The 16,951-nt window shown below is 44.2% G+C and overlaps 1 protein-coding gene across 1 annotated transcript in view; it reads right to left on the bottom strand.

Annotated features, from left to right (window-relative positions):
* Nucleotides 1-3,132: 3,132 nt before the first annotated feature.
* Nucleotides 3,133-16,951, bottom strand: part of LOC144764263 (uncharacterized) — a 52,246-nt gene continuing 38,427 nt past the window's right edge. Inside the window, exon 3 of the mRNA XM_078650290.1 lies at nt 3,133-4,252. Coding sequence (XP_078506416.1) covers nt 3,510-4,252 — 743 coding nt within the window. The 3' untranslated portion in view covers nt 3,133-3,509. The remainder of the gene's footprint in view (nt 4,253-16,951) is intronic.

The raw sequence follows: 16,951 nt of genomic DNA on the forward strand, positions 1-16,951 counted from the left end.
GCACCCAGGGCGTCTCATCATTGCACACACATACATGCCACCATTGCTACTTCGTTCATTCCTAGAGATCCACACGTCACTGCAGATCCAGGGCTTGCTACCAGCCACAGCAAGCTCCAGCACTTGCCCAAATAGGATAGGATAGGATATATGTTTATTGAGCGCTCGATTGCCGTGGCGTCTTGGCGCTAGTGTATGTAGAAAGGTAGTATGGCCTGTGTTACCGGGGGACTATGTGGAAGTGAACAGCCATGTTTTCAAGTCCTTCCTAAAGACCTGCTGATTAGATTGAAATTTCATGGCCATAGGCATTTTGTTCCATAAGTTTGATGCACAACTTGATAAAAACCTGCCACCTGTCTTGCCCGTCAGATCTTAGCAATCTGGATAAGGCCCAAATTAGCAGATCTAAGGGCACTTGGGGGGTATAAGGTAGGAAAGGTTTTGGGAGATCCTCAGCATCGCCACATAAAGTGCTTTGTGCACCAGGCATAAGGCCTTAAATTCCACCCGCTGCTGGATGGGAAGCCAGTGCAGTGACTTAATTCCTGCCGAGGTTGATTGTCCTTTAGGATTGTTTAGAAGTAATCTTGCTGCAGTGTTCTGTAGAGATTGCAGTTTTCTCAGCTGGGTCTTATCAATGCCCAAAAAAGGGCATTGCAATAGTCCAGTTTAGACAGGAAGAGCGCCACCACCACCGTCCTTTGCAATTCTTATGAGAGAAAAGGGAAGATTTTTCTCAAGGTTTTTAGTAAAAAGAAGCAGGAGGAAGTGAGACTGTTTACCTGGGCAGAAAAATTAAACTGGTCATCGAAGATGACTCCGAGGTTCCTGACCTTGGGGACAGGACACGGGCATTCCCTGGCCTCAACCGGCCACTAGGAGTCATTCCACAGGCACCGGACAGGGCCAAACTCTATCACCCCCGGTTTTGTCAGTGTTCATTTTCAGGAAGCTATGGTTCATCCAGGTCATGATCTCAGTGAGACAAGCATGAAACCCGGCGGCTGTGGCCTCAGGCTGATAGAAGATAGAGATAACAAGCTGAGAATCATCAGAATATGAGACCAGGGCAAATCCATGCCTCCTGATAAGTCTGGCCGAAGGAGAGACGTAGATGTTAAACATTGTCGGGGATAGGGGTGGCGACGTGGGCACTGGTGTCTGAGTGACCCCAGAGCAGCCTCACACCAGGCATCTGTCTGTCCCTTGCTTCATGGTCACTGATGACTATGGGTAGATCTTGTGGGGGACACACAACATTCATCAGGATGATTCAAGACTTCATACACTAGTGCTGTTGCTTCGATATAATAGTTTGGAGGCAAGCCTTGTGCGCCCACAGATGGCACAGTGTCCAGAGTAATCGGACTATTTGAAGCCAACCAATACGCTCAGTGAAGTAAAAGGTCCAAGGGACAAAGGTGTTCCCAAAGCAATTACACTATTAAACTTCAAAGGTTGTCTTCTGAAAGATCAACAGTGCAAATTGTACTTGTAACGCTTGCACTACTCTAATAAACAACAGTGATGGAGCAAACTATACACTGGAATGCCTCACATCTGAGGGGCTGGTGGTTGGAGGGCTGCAGAGGAGCATAATCTCCTCCCCACCCTCTTCCGGGACAGACTAATCACCAAAATAGAAAACAGACACTCTGAACGTACTGATGAGTTTGAAGTATCTCCAGTCTCATCACCAAATGAAACAGGCAGGCAGATTGGTTTATTAGCAAAGTTTTATTGCGTAAAATAAGACATTCTTGGCAAACAGCTCACGGCAGCAGTGTCTTTTGTCTAGTTGTTAATCTCACCCCTCACACTAGAAAAGGACACAACTGACCTCACAAAACACATCACAGCATGCAATGAAATACTCCTTACAGTATCTTCACCAGACAATCTGCTTTGTTTTGTAATATATGTGAACGTTAGTTTTTGGGTATTTAATTCTCACCGAAATAGCGACCAAACTCGAGCCGACTTCTACCACATGGTCTGGCTTTGCCCAGGCCTTTACCCCTTTTGGTCCGAGGTGGAATCTGAGCTCACACAGACCTTGGGTCGCCAGGTTCCACACGATCCCTTACGTCTTCTCCTGGGTGTATTTGAAGGTTTGGACGGCTCTAGAGCGATCAAACATTCTCTGGGAACTGCGGTTGCTGTGGCTAAATGAGATATTGCAGCGGCCTGGGCCCAGCCCAACCCCCCTACCCTGCAAAAGTGGCACCAGGGAGTGGATTAGTGCGTGGCCCAGAAGGAACATGGTTGTCCCACGCGGTGCCAAATGGCTGAACCTACTGTTTTAAATTGCCAGCTTTGGCTGCCCTATGTAACGGGGTGCTGCTTTGCAGCTTGGGTGGCTTGCATAAATACTCCTACCCTAACAGTGGGGTTTATTACTGTCTGTTGGAGATGGAATTGGCTTTACTGTGTAAGATGTATGCTGTCTTTTTTTTTTCTTTTCAAAATGATAATAAAATTGATTATAAAAAAAAAAGAAAATTCTCACCAGAATAAACCATCTCAAAACATTGTGAAATGTGTCACAGTCTCGGCAGTTGAAACTGCAGAATGATATGGTTGGTGCCTCCTTTGTATGTTGTTAGAATCTGGAGAGCCATGAATCCTCTTTTGATCTCTCAGCCTGGATGGGTTGTACAGAATATTTACACAGCCGGTCTGAAGATACTGATAGCGAGTAGAAGTTCCTGCTTTAGTGATGAAAGGAGTTTATATTTTTTGCCCTCAAGTGGTTATTAATTCCTATTTCTTCTCCTAGTTTCTTTTTCCCATGTGCTCAGGTCTTTCAATAATTTCTTGTTGAATCCCAGAAGTTATGTCTATCAGGATAGTTTATGATCCACACTTGTTAACAGGTCCTCAACACTGCCACATTTCATGAGAGTCTGACAGGTTTAATTCGCAGTGAAGCAGCCTCTGTGAAGTTCGTTGCTTGGTGAAGTTAGTGACTTTGAAGAACCTACATTCTGTTTGGAGATGCTGCGAACGTTAGAGTTTGTCCTTTAACTCAAAGCTCTTCTGACGTTCAGAGGAAAGGGAGGATCTCAGCCCGGAAGGATCGTTAGATGTCATAGGAGGTCTAACTTCAGCTGTAGATTCTTAGATGATGTAAAAGATCACATTTTTTTTTAAATGAAGGTTTTTTGGCAGTGCTTCGAGGAGGCTTCCATCTTGTATGTGTTACTTGAGGTTGCTGAGCACCACCTTTTATTTACAGCAGTTTCCATATCCTGTACGGCGTCATGGCCGTCGTCTGTGTGTTCTTTGATGGCGTACAAGGCTTGCCTTAAGATTAAAGCTCTTGCTACACACAGTGCAGTGATAAAGCCTCTGGTCTGTGTATACGCTTTGATGCCTACAAGGGATCTCTACTCACACACAGTGCAGTTATAAGGCCTCTCTCCTGTGTGTATGCTTTGATGGCGTACAAGGGTCTCCTTCCGAGAAAACCTCTTGGAACACACAGTGCAGTGATAAGGCCTCTCTCAAGTGTGTGTTCTTCGATGCAGTACAAGGTGTGCCTTCTGAGAAAAGGGTTTGGAACACACAGTGCAGTGATAAGGCCTCTCTCCGGTGTGTGTTCTTCGATGCAGTACAAGGTGTGCCTTCCGAGAAAAGGGTTTGGAACACACAGTGCAGTGATAAGGCCTCTCTCCTGTGTGAGTTCTTTGATGCCGTACAAGGGTCGCCTTCCGAGAAAACCTCTTGGAACACACAGTGCAGTGATGAGGCCTTTCCCCGGTGTGTGTTCTTTGATGCAGTACAAGGTTTGCCTTCTGAGAAAAGGGTTTTGAACACACAGTGCAGTGATAAGGCTTCTCTCCTGTGTGTACGCTTTGATGTTGTAGAAGATGTCCCTTCTTAGTAAAACTTTTCTCACAGATATTGCAGTGAAAGGGCCTCTCTCCTTTGTGAGTTTTTTCATGTGTTGCCTTATCAGCAAACCTCATTTCATACTCATTGTAGGGATACCGATCTGTGTGTGTTTGTTCATGCAGTAAAAGATGCGTCTTTCCAGTAAATGTCTTCTTACACTCAGCACAGGCATAAGCTCGTAGGCTGGTGTCTATTCTTTTCTGCCTTGCAAGTAGTGTTTTATTGTTAAAATTCTCCCTGCTCTGTATTCCTTGGTGTTTTCCTTCATTTATTTTATAAGCAAAATTCTTCCTTCCTCCAGAAGCTTTACGTTTTTCTTTCCCATTCATACTTTCTGTCTGCGACTGCTGTGCTGCAGAATGAAATGAACACTGAGAATTATACATGGGAAATATTTCTTGAAAGAAATGCACGGTTATAATATGAGAAAGGTGAACAGTAATATCTAGGAAGGAAGGAAAATGTTACTACCTGTAAACAATCATTTGCTGCTTGTAGTTCTACAGTTCACATATGTTGACCTCTCATGGGTTGGGTTCTGACTACTAAAAATAATTATTTTAAGATTGAGTTTTGATCTGGAAAACGACTCGTAATCCCATACCAGAATGGCATAATGCATCAGCGGGCATACTCAAATTAAAATCCTTGTGTTGTTTTCTCCATCGGAGTACAACTGCTTATATGTGTAAAATAAAAAAAATAAACTGCTTAATCTGAGCAACCTATATACTTTCCAACCATACAGCACGTGGGTGATGCATGTGAGCCTGCAACATGACAAGCCGGAAGTATTTGCAAGTGAGTAACATTTTCCATTTGCAGCAAGCTGTGGCACATCACAGGCTGTGCCATAAATTAAAAGAATCGGTAAGGTCCAGAACTCCGCAGCCAGGCTCATTCTAGGGACACCACGCCACAAACATATGACCCAACACCTACGAAGCATCCACTTGCTCCCCGTTGAGAAGAGTATCACCTTCAAACTCCTCACCCGCGCCTACAAATCCCTCAACAACATCGGACCCACATACCTCAACGACCGAATATGTTGATGTCACCAGAGAAAAATGTTATGAAAGGATGCACAGAACCACCTGTTTCTGCTTTACGAATATCTACTAGAGGTATGTTGGGTAGAAAAGCCATGGTTGCATCTTTATCACACGTGGACTCAGCCTGTGGTATTTCCATGTGGTGTCTCCGCTAGGCCTGGGCGGTAAATTCAGTTCCACTTGCGGAATTTGTGGAATTTGGGTAATTTCACATTCTGCGGAGAAAGTGGGATTGCCAAAACCTCCGCGATCCGCGGCTTCGTAGAATTTTTTGCTTGTTCACGTTTTCAAAATGTGTGTTCACAAGATATTTCCCCCCCGGGCATGCAAACAGGAAAAAAGCATTGTGAACGAGCGGAAGAAGCAATTTCGCGTGTTTGCAAAATTCTGTGTGCTCACAGAAATTTTCTATGCTGAGCTTTGCGTAACACGACTATGCAAATTCCGCCCACCCCTAGGCTCCGCACGAGTAGAAAACCGAGTATGCCAAACTGTGCCAGTGCAAAAAACGGTCTTATTTTTCATACATTTTCAATTCTGATAATGTAGAGCATGAGTGCATGTTTAACACTGGATGCATATTTATCTTTGTCTTTGTAAACTTGCAGGAACTGTTCATCTACTAATGGGTCATGTAGTTTGCTGAGTGTTTGAGGAAGTGACTGCTACTAGGTAGACAACTATCTACATTAAGGCTTGTAGTGATGTAGTGGCTGAAAAGGTGGACTTGTTACTCTTGATAAAATCTTAACTGGATGCCAGGGGTGCTCTGGTGTGATAACCATTCTCAACTCTCCCATGAATATTTTCACAAGAGTTTTTCAAAAGTATTCAAGCATTAGTGTAGGCTAGGCCAGCTTCTTTATGTATGCATGTATATGTAATTTCTATACTGTAAACCTAGCTTGAAGCTAGAGCCAATGATGAGCATAAATTATTTTCAAAGAGGGGAGTCCTCAACGCTTTCCTAAATGGGAGCAATGTCGGGCGGTCCTGATTGATACAGGGATGTTGTTCCAGATCATGAGTTCATAGATGGAAAAGGCCTGCTAACTTGTTTTTTTTTGTTACAGTTCTAAGTCTACAGTCCGATGGAGTTCTCTAACCTCGCATTTGTTGCACTTGAAAATAAGAGCTGAACTTAAGGACAACAAGAATGACGAACAAGTGATAAGGATCCCCTGTGGCTACAAAATCACCCACAAATACAGCGTCGACCGTGTGGTATATAAATAAATAATACCGGATCTATTTTTGTCTAGGCATAGTAATAACAGATAGCTCAATAAATAAGAGTCAAGATTCGAGGTAGTAGGAGTTTGCAGGTTTAATACAGCATAAAGGACAGGAACAGGACAACCTGCACAGGAATAGGATGGCAGCTGCCTGGGGAAAGGACTGGCGTAACATTTAATAACAGTACACGAACATATATACTAAAACAGTTGCATTACAGTGAATATAATGGGCGGAGCAGTGGGTGTGGTCAATAGCAGTCGCGAAAGATAAGGGTGAAAGTAGGTGTAACAGAGGCGTATACATAGACATGTGATGTAAACGTAACAGAATATGTCATGAATGGGGTGGAGACATGGAGGGGGCTACCTAAGGAGCCGGGACCTCTAACCTGGTGGTGCGCGCAAACTGGCAATGACGTGTTACTAGGAGAAGCTGGGGGCTATGAACTCTGTGCTAGGAGCAGAGACTGAAGTCTGGAGAGTCAGGGCGACATGTACCTAAACAGTATCTAGTATCTGATGTTTAGAGAACATGTGGATAGAATCCAAGAGTTATCAGGGTAAAGGCTAACAGACTCTAAGACTGGAGCATGCATTATTCTACATGTAGTGCGTGATGAAGAATATTAAAGGACCATTAATACAGTATTTCTCTTACATGGAGACGTAAAGGCTAGACAATGACGGAAACTATTGATGCAGTTCAGTAGCTTAGGAATGCAGAGAAGGAGGGCTGAACTGATAACTGGAATCATAACATACTCTTGGCAGACTCAGAGACAGAGCCAGGCTGAACCGGGCACTGTGAGGCAGGAAGTAAGTGAAGGGTCAGGAACACAGGTGGGGGCCGTATCGCTCCTCAGCGAGGGCTCAGGAGACAGAAGCTGAAATCTGGTGTCCAGGCCCTTTTGAGGCCTAGAAACGGGAACTTTACAATGAAATAACGTGCACACTGAGAAACGTGGCAACGTAACTTTACATAGGCCTGATATTCGTAGTATTCACGAGAACTGGAAACTGGCATACTAGAGGTGGACACAACTATAATTGCGTCTTTAATCGAACATGGGGAATACATATGCATATTAATCATGCACACATAACATATGATGGAGGACGCGTAGGGACACAGAACATGGCAGAATTTACTTTTCCACATTCCCTCCTTGTCACTACGTTTCCATCAGGAAACATCAATATTCATGATACCATCTATCATTTCATACAGCATCAATTGCTCGTCTCGAATTTTCTTGGAACGGGATTTAGAACGGGACTTGGGACTAGGAATACAAGAGGTAGCACAAATGCCGCAAATCGCAGGGCCACATTGTATACAGAGGCAGCAGCTGAATATGATCGCTACTGCAATACCCAGAAAGGACAAGACTTTCCATCCCCAGGCGGAAATTATATTCCAGAACCAACCGGACCATGTCCAGGTGCCTGGATCTTGGTGTAACAGATGGGCAATTTTATGAAGTCTGGTTATAGCTGAATAAACAGACGGCGCGTTATTTGGAATGAAAATGCAGCAACTAGATCCGATGACTCGCCCCTATCGGCCAGTATGACGTCAAGGACGAGACGATTCTGCAAAATGACAAATCTCATAGCAGATTGCTCTTCGGTTAAGTTACCTAGAGCAGAGGCAGTCTCATTTACTACAGCTTCAAGGGTTCTGGTTAACCTACGGATTAGCTTACTATTCTGGATAGGTCCTATAAAGAAGAAGAAACCTCTATTGAAATCTGTATACTGTTCTAGAGTGGTTTCAGTATAATCGACAATTGGGGACTCGATCTCCCTTTTATGTCTAATGTGTACTAGATGTGTGTTTCTATGATAATCAGATGGGGCTAGGAAAACTGGTGGCAGTAGGAAGGCAATGTAACAGGTTCCCTCCCAATCGAGGGGCAGACGAACATATGCAGTTTGACCACAAATAAAATAAGAATGACGTGAAGCTTTGAAAATAGATTTCCTACTGTCACTATACTTGACAATAGTAGTACAATCACTATGTCCTACATGTACGGAACCATTATTTCGGACACATAATTCGCCTTTGACTGGTAGTACTGAAATAGCAGGTAAGTCTGGAGTGGAATCAGACTGAACATTCAGGACCATAAAATTTGAAGAATAATTACCTAAATTGTAAACTTCGTTTTTTAGATCTAACCCGGTTCTGTGGGGGAGACCTTGCTTGTCTGGGAAACATGTACTGTTAAGAAAAGACATATCTGTTGAGGATGACGTTAACGTGGACCATGCTCCACACGAACCATTATGTGAAAATGGATAAGGAAAGAGTGGCAGAACTCCCTTCGGTGTCTGGAAAGGGGGGAGTCGACCACACACCCAACAATTAGTGGCATTGCTGGTCTGGTGTGAATAATGTAACATGCGGATAAAAGAATTGTTACGCATAGCGAGGCGGTAAGAGAGTTCATGAGGAGGCAGATCACTAAACGTGTGCTCTACTGTAACATTAGAAGAATTATTTACATGAGAAACTGGAAAATACAGGTAAAATGCGTAACTAGTGCAGGAAATCATAATGCTGAGAAACAAAACGAAACTTAGAAAAACGATACATCGGATTGAGTTTTGACTAACTCTCTCACTATGGGGGTCTATTTTATACATGTCAGAAACCGGTCTAACCGTTTCACCTAGGGGAGGTCTTAGACAATCAAACTGGCTGACTTATTTTACTAGACCTTAGTTTTAATTTATACTCCTGTTGCGGAGTTTTCTCTAACAGGGAGGGTGCAGTATCATTGTTCTTTGCGGGACAGTCCTTAAGAATAGTACTTTGGCAGTCCTTAAAATGCTCGGAAATGTTCTTTGAGACTGGCTTCAATCCATAAAATCTTTTGATGTGCGAAAGATGCACCCAGCCTTTGCGTCCCTCCAACTTCACGGCTGTACGGGTGGCGAGGAGGACCTGTCGGGGCTCCTTCCAGCGAGGCTCCAGCGGACTTGAACGATCGAAATTTCGCACTAGGACCATGGATCCGGGAACGATTTCATGCGGTGCCACCTCGGTATTGTCTGGAAATGCGGCGGCAACCTGTGAACGACAAGAGTTGAGGGCAGACATCAAGGAAGCTAGGTAATCTGTCAGCATATTACTTGAAACATCGGTAATACTTCGAGGTCTAGGTGTACCCCACATGTTAGGGGGGCGGCCGAATACGACCTCATACGGGGACAGACCTGATCTGGAATGTGCGACCATGCGCATATAGAACAGGGCAACTGGCAGAGCTTTTAGCCAGTCCACACCTTTCTCTTGACAAACTTTTGCAATACGGATTTTCAAAGTCTGGTTATGTCTCTCTACGAGACCGGCTGCTTCAGGATGGCGTACACAATGGAACTTCCACTGGTACCCTAACAGAAGGGAAACATGCTTCATGAGTTCAGATGAGAATGGCTGGCCGTTATCAGAATATACGACTCTAGGGAGTCCGTAACGGGGGAAGAACTCACGAACCAACTGCTTGGCAGTGGTCGTGGCTGTGTAATCTGGGACTGGATATGCTTCTGTCCACCTGGACAAAGCGCATACAACTACAAGGACATACTTGAAACCTCGACATCGCTCCATCTGAATATAATCCATCTGGAGGACTTCAAAAGGGTGGTCAGGGGGCTGGAATCCACCTTGTTCCACCGGGACACTTTTACCTGGATTAAACTGACAACATATCATACAGGTACGGACTTTCTGCTTGGCTGCAGCTCGTAAATGCTTGTTGAACCAAATGTTCTGGATACTGTCTAACATTGCTTTTTCTCCTAAATGTGCTGGACTATGTGCGGTATTAACAATGACTTGAACCATAGAGTCGGGGAGAAACCATGTGGCTCTACCCTTCGTTACCCATCCCTGATCTGTCTGGACCCCTCCTTGTTCAGACCATTTCTTGATTTCATCGGGAGTAGCATGTAACTGGATATCTATGACATCTTGAGTAGGGTCTTTAACTGTCATACATGTAGTCGGATCTGGAGTATGTGTCTGTGTCGGATTAACTGACATGTCTGGAGTCTGAGCTGTAAGCTTGGCTGTGCGATCTGCTAGATCATTACCTTGAGAAATGATGTCAGTAACTTTCGTATGTGCTTTGCACTTCATGATAGCAGTGGATGTCGGTAAGTGTATTGCATCTAACAGAGCTTGAATAAGGAGACCATGCTGAATCTTGGTTCCATGAGAAGTCATGAAACCTCTCTCCTGCCAGAGCACTCCGAAGTCGTGTACAACTCCGAATGCATAACGTGAATCTGTGTAAACATTAACTTTCAGGTTCTTAGCGTGTATGCAGGCTTGAGTCAGAGCAACTAGCTCTGCTGCTTGAGCAGACAGAGTGTCAATGCGGTGTGTCTCTATAACTTCGGTGTCAGTAGTCACTGCATACGCGGCGACTAGTTCTCCTGTACTTGTTCTCATACATGAACCATCCACATAAAGTGTCAGGTCAGGATCTGGTAATGGAATATCTGTCAGATCTTGTCTTGGTTTTGTCATAATGTTGACTACTTCCACACAATCGTGTGTGGTAGGATTCGAAGTAACTGATGGTAACAGTGTAGCAGGATTTAAAACATTGCAGCGTCTGATTTCTATGTGTGGCTGGAACAGTGTCAATTCATAACCCGTTAAACGTGCAATTGTCAAGTGCTGAGTTTGTGTTCGGTTTAAAAGAACTTCCACTGAGTGTGGAACTTGTACTGTCAGGGAGTGTCCTAATACTATGGAATCACTTTGTCTGATAGCTAGTGCTGTGGCTGCAACTGACTTGAGGCACGCAGGCAGAGCCTGGGCTACAGGATCTAATGTGCTCGAGAAATAAGCACAGGGCTTGTATTGTCCTGCTTGATCTTGTGTGAGGACAGATAATGCTGTACCTTCACGTTCAGTGACGAAGTGTAAAAGGCTTACTGTAGTTCGGTGTAGCTAGGACTGGAGCTTGACATAAAGCTTTCTTTAACTCATTGAAACTAAGTGTATGTTCAGATGTCCAAGGGAGGAAAGTCGATACGGCTGCCTCCTGTGTCGTTAACTGTATCAGTGGTTTAGCTAGAAATGCATACTGAGGAATCCATTGTCTGCAATAAGAAGTAAGGCCGATAAAAGCACGTACCTCCTTCTGGGTCTTGGGCTGAGGAAGACTCGCTATTAACTGGATACGGTCTGGTGTCAACTGCCTACCCCTCTTGGACAGTAAGTGGCCTAAATAGATCACTTGCTGGACACAGAATTGAAGCTTCGAAGGGGACACCTTGTGTCCCATCTCGGCTAAGAAATACAAGACTGTAAGTGAGGCTCGCTCGCAAGCACGTTCAGAACGGGCTGTGATCAGTAGATCATCGACATACTGGAGCAGGGCAGTGTCAGTTGGCATGTGAATGTTGTCTAGTTGTCTCTTGAGTGCTTGACTGTAAATACTAGGACTTTCTGTGAAACCTTGAGGAGCGCGTGTGAACATATAGCTCCTTCCATTTAAACAAAATCCGAAAAGGAACTGGCTGTCTGGATGAATGGGGACACTGAAAAACGCATTCTTGAGGTCTATGACTGTAAAAAATGAAGCTTCGGAATCAATGGCTGTCAATAGGGAAGAAATGTCAGGGACAACTGGGTACTGGGGAATAATACATTTATTAAGTTCTCGAAGGTCAATCACCAATCGATATACTGGAGGTGCATTTGGATCGGTACGTTTCATGACTGGAATGATCGGAGAATTACATACATTGGAGTCAGTTTCTACAATTACTCCTTGAGCCATGAGCTCGTCAATAATTTTGGATAGGGCTGCTACAGCCTCTGGTGGCAATCTGTACTGTCTGATACGTGGCAGGACTACACCTGGCTTGAGAGTCACACAATGAGGTGTGATTTGCATATAGCCAACATCAGTTGGACCTTGCGCCCATAGATGCTGCGGAACATTAGACAATCTAGGATCAAAATCTCGTAATACATAGTGACCCTTGAAGTCACGTAGGAACAATCGTATTCCTTCTGGGGAACAACATATAACTGCACCTAACTCTTTCAGTGTCTTAATGCCTAATAGGTTTTCTGGACATGACTTAGTAAGTAACAGATCAGTAGTGCGGGACAATGGACCTACTTCTAGAGTAACTGGCTTTGATATTTCATTTACAATAGGCTTTCCTGAAAATCCAAGGGAAACATTTCTAGAGCCTGAGAGCGGAGCCCCTGGAACTTCGGCGTGACTTATAGTGGTCCTACTTGCCCCTGTATCAATCAGAAACTTTCTATCTTTCCCTAATACTTGACTGTGAACATAGGGACCTTCTTGATCTACAGGTATCTCGATGAGAGGCAAGCCTACCTCCCTCTCTAGGCTGTTTCATGAATATGGCTGATACTCTGGATACTCGGACTGTGCATACTGGTACATCTGCTGTGTAACATGCTGTGTTGCAGCAATAGGCTGCGGTGCTGGAACTGTCTGTTGTGCATTCTGTGGCTGAGGAGTCTGTGTAACTTGTTCTTGTCTTGGCGGACGTGGTCTTTCTTTAGTCTTACCGGTAGCTATGTTGTGTTTCAGAACTGCACACTCGTTTATAAAATGACCTGGCTGTTTACAATAATTGCAGTTTCCTTTAACGGGAGCTGCAGGATGACTGGCTTGATTCGGACCCCTCTTCTGACTGTCTTGAGGAACGGATTGTGCAACTAGCACTTTCATTTTCGTGTCTTTCATACGCTTTCTCTCGTGTTCTTGTTCTTCTCTGATTCTATTCTGGTGATATTGAAGCATCTGGAGCATTTGGGACGGGGTATTAGCTTGCCAGGTACTTTCGACTTTCAAAACTCGGTTTTTAATTTGTGGACTTGAATTCTCGACTAATTTAGTAACAAAAAGATGAGGGTATGATTCACTACTTGTCTTGAGGCCACTGTTTATGGTAAAACATTTTTCAAATCTAGAATAAAAATCACTAATGTCTTCATCTTGTTTCTGTTTACAGGCTGAGATTGCATCCCAGTCTTCTTTTCTAGTAGCTAATAATCTAGGCAAAACTTGTATTAACAATTCTGGTAATTCTTTACATTTATCTCCAAGACCGGTACCTGGTACTCGTGCCTTATCTTCCGCTTCTAGAACTGCCCAATCGATCTTTTTCTCTCCCACCTCCCATTCTTTTTCTTTGAGTTTCTCATATACCCCTGCGGGCAACAGGACCTTTAGCATTTTAATAATATCTGGATACGTGTATTCTCCCATACGGAGCATGTCTTTTAATTCTCGGTGGAACCCTGCTGGATCTTTATCATGACAGGGAATTAACTTTTTCATCTCTAAGAGTTCCATCTTTGTGATCGGGGTGTAAACAAACACTCGTTGCATTTCACCACCGTCTGTCTTAATTGGATGCACTTCTCGTAACGGATTTTGTCTGTCTATGTAAAAGGGTTTACTTTCTGGGGGTGAGACATGAACAAAATGCGGGTTCAAGAACGTTCTGTATTTGTGGCGCTGTTCTAGAATGACACTAATTAAATCGGTACCTAAACCTTTCCATTTATACTGGAGTAACTCGTTCAGGACATCGTGTAACGGACCTGGATCAGAATGTTGACCCTCATACAATGTAATGAGGTGCTGGATCATATACATACCCGCCAGTCGCTGCTCGGCTGGGGGCAATTTCAGAAACATTTGTGCCACTATTTCGTCTGGAAAAGTGGTAGAATCAGTAATCCATCGGACTGCTGATCGGACTAGTTCTTGTTCATGCATGGTACTTAACTCGCTATAACCGATTCGTGATTTCAGAATATGGTCAGTAGCTTGGAATACTTGTTCTAGAGAACCTTGTTCTGGCGCGGGATGATGGAAAGTTGACTTGTGTTCTAGACGTAAATGGCGATCTGGAAATCTAGATTTTCCTACATACGCTATTCTGGCGGGATTCTCGTCGTCTACCTCTTCAGTATCAGAGTTACTTTCTTTCTCTCTTACTCGTGCTTCTTTGCGTTGTTCGTGTATCCTTATTATTTCTTTACGAATCTTCTTGTACATACTCTCTATACTACTGATGGTCTTATGCTTACCCTCGGCTATATTATCACTCCACCGTGTCAGGGTTCTCATTTCGACTTGATCTTTGGTCGCATAATCTTGTTCCCTTATTAGACAATTAATCAGAAACTTTAATAGCATGAGCTGGACTTCAACTTTTCTTTGGCACATGACGTCACTAATACTTTCTGGATCATTCCCTGTACGGATGAAACGATATATTCTGTCTAGATCTTCTTTCATATCTGGTAGGGTGACTAGATACTCGGTCACCTTTCTTACGCGTAATGAATATAAAACCATATTATCCTCGCCTGGGACTGGATCATAGCCACATTCGGTAAGGGCTTTTCTTATTTCTGCAACAGACTGATATCTGGGCGTACGCTGTGACGCTTGTGCATGTAATTCGGCTAACGTTAAACGCTTGTGTGGCGGCGGGGTTCCTGGAGGACCTCCCCCTGCGGCCCCTAAACTAGAATCGTTGACTGATACTCTTCGTGCTGGCAGAGTGGTAAATTGAAATGCGGGCTGAATTTGTAGGACGGGCTGGACCGGGGGTGCCGTAGCAGGTACTGCAGTATCTGGAGGAGCGGGAAGTGCCTGATTTACAGGGACTGGCGGAGCAGGAACAGGATTTGCATATTCCGGGACTGTGTCGTCCAAATAGGACGAAATGAAAATATCAGCTGCGGTCGGTTTGTGACGTAGCTTGGTCGGAACTAATGGTGGCGGAAAGTTACTGGATGCCTCCGGGGTCGCTTTTGGCAAGCCCTCGGCAAGAAGAGGATACATACCCTTAATGAGGGCGTTCCTCTGTCTGTCTGACTGTTCGGTTTTAACTCGTTCACCTATCTCGATTAATTCTTTTTCTTGTGCTCGTTCTAAGGATTCTCTACTTAATTCAGACTTTCTGATTTCTTTTTCGGTTCTTTTATGAGATTCTTTGCGCCATAACTCGATGGCATCTTTCTGTGACTGTCTGGCCTTCTTTTTCCATAATGCCTCTTCTACTCTCATGATGCACTCGGCATCCCACGTACCTGATACGGGCCATCTATACTTTTCTTCTAACTCCTTGGTATACTCTACCCACAAATCTAGATACAATATGGCGCTTATGCCATGCTTCTGATACATAAAATGACCTGGACTGTCCCTAGGAGGGACAGGAACTGCTGCTTCCAGCAGACCTTTTCTGGTTTTTAACTGACGCAGTTTTGAAAAGAGCGGCATGACTGAACTATAATCTGGACACAATACAATACACAATAAACACGATAATTACTTCACACTTGTGGTAAATAAATAAATAATACCCTATTTTTGACTAGACTTATAGCATAACAGATAGCTCAATAAATAAGAGTCAAGATTCGAGGTAGTAGGAGTTTCTGCAGGTTTATTACAGCATAAGGACAGGATCAGGACAACCTGCATAGGAACAGAATGACAGGGCCCAGCAGGACAACTGGGGCCCAGCAGCTGCCGGGGCTTGGTCTGGGATGAGCGCGCTAACATTCAATAACAAAACATTGACTTATATACATAGCGCAAACACATAGCATTACATTGCAGTAGGCGTAACAGTAGGTGGAGTAGAAGGCGTGACGCGTAGCAGTCGCGAGAGATAACAGAAATAAGGGGTGTAACTGGGAGTTTACTTAGACATGTGATGCAAAAACGTAACAGAATATGTCCTGAATGGGCGGACACATAGGAGGGGGCTACCTAAGGAGCCGGGACCTCTAACCTAATGGTGCGCGGAAACTAGCAATGACGTGTTACTAGGAGAAGCTGGGGGCTACGAACTCTGGGCTAGGAGCAGAGACTAGAGTCTGGAGGGTCGGAGCGACATGTACCTAAACCCTATCTGGTATCTAATGTTTAGGGAACACGTTGATATAAACTAGAAGTCATGAGGGGAAAAGCTAACTTGATTCTAAGACTGGACCATGCATTATTCTACATGTAGTGCGTGAAGAATATTAAATGACCATTAAATACAGTATTTCTCTAACATGGAGACGAGAAGGCTAGACAATGACGGAAACTATTGATGCAGTTCAGTAGCTTAGGAATGCAGAGGAGGAGGACTGAACTGATAGCTGGAACTATAACATACTTTTGGCAGACTCAGAGGCAGAGCCGGGGTGCACCGGGCACTGCAAGGCAGGAAGTAAGTGAAGGGTCGGGGATACAGGTGGGGGCTGTATCGCTCCTCAGCGAGGCTTTCAGAAAACAGGAGCTGAATCTGTGGTCCGGGCCCTTTTGAGGCCTAGAAACGGAGACTTTATAATGGAATAACGTGCACACTGAGAAACGTGGCAACATTATTTACATAGGCCTGATATTCGTAGTATTCACGAGGACTGGAAACTAACATACTAGAGGTGGACACAACTGTAATTGCGTCTTTAATCAGAAATGGGGAATAACATATGCATATTGATCATGCACACATAACATATGATGGATGAGGCGTAGGGACACAGAACATGGCAAAATTTACTTTTCCACATTCCCTCCTTGTCACTACGTTTCCATCAGGAAACATCAATATTCATGATACCGTCTATCATTTCATACAGTACCATTTGCTCGTCTCGAATTGTCTTGGAACGAGATTTAGAACGGGGCTTGGGACTAGGAATACAAGAGGTAGCACACATGCTGCAAA

This window comes from Lissotriton helveticus, chromosome 1_1 (genome assembly GCF_964261635.1).
Source record: "Lissotriton helveticus chromosome 1_1, aLisHel1.1, whole genome shotgun sequence".
In the NCBI taxonomy this organism is placed as follows: domain Eukaryota; kingdom Metazoa; phylum Chordata; class Amphibia; order Caudata; family Salamandridae; genus Lissotriton; species Lissotriton helveticus.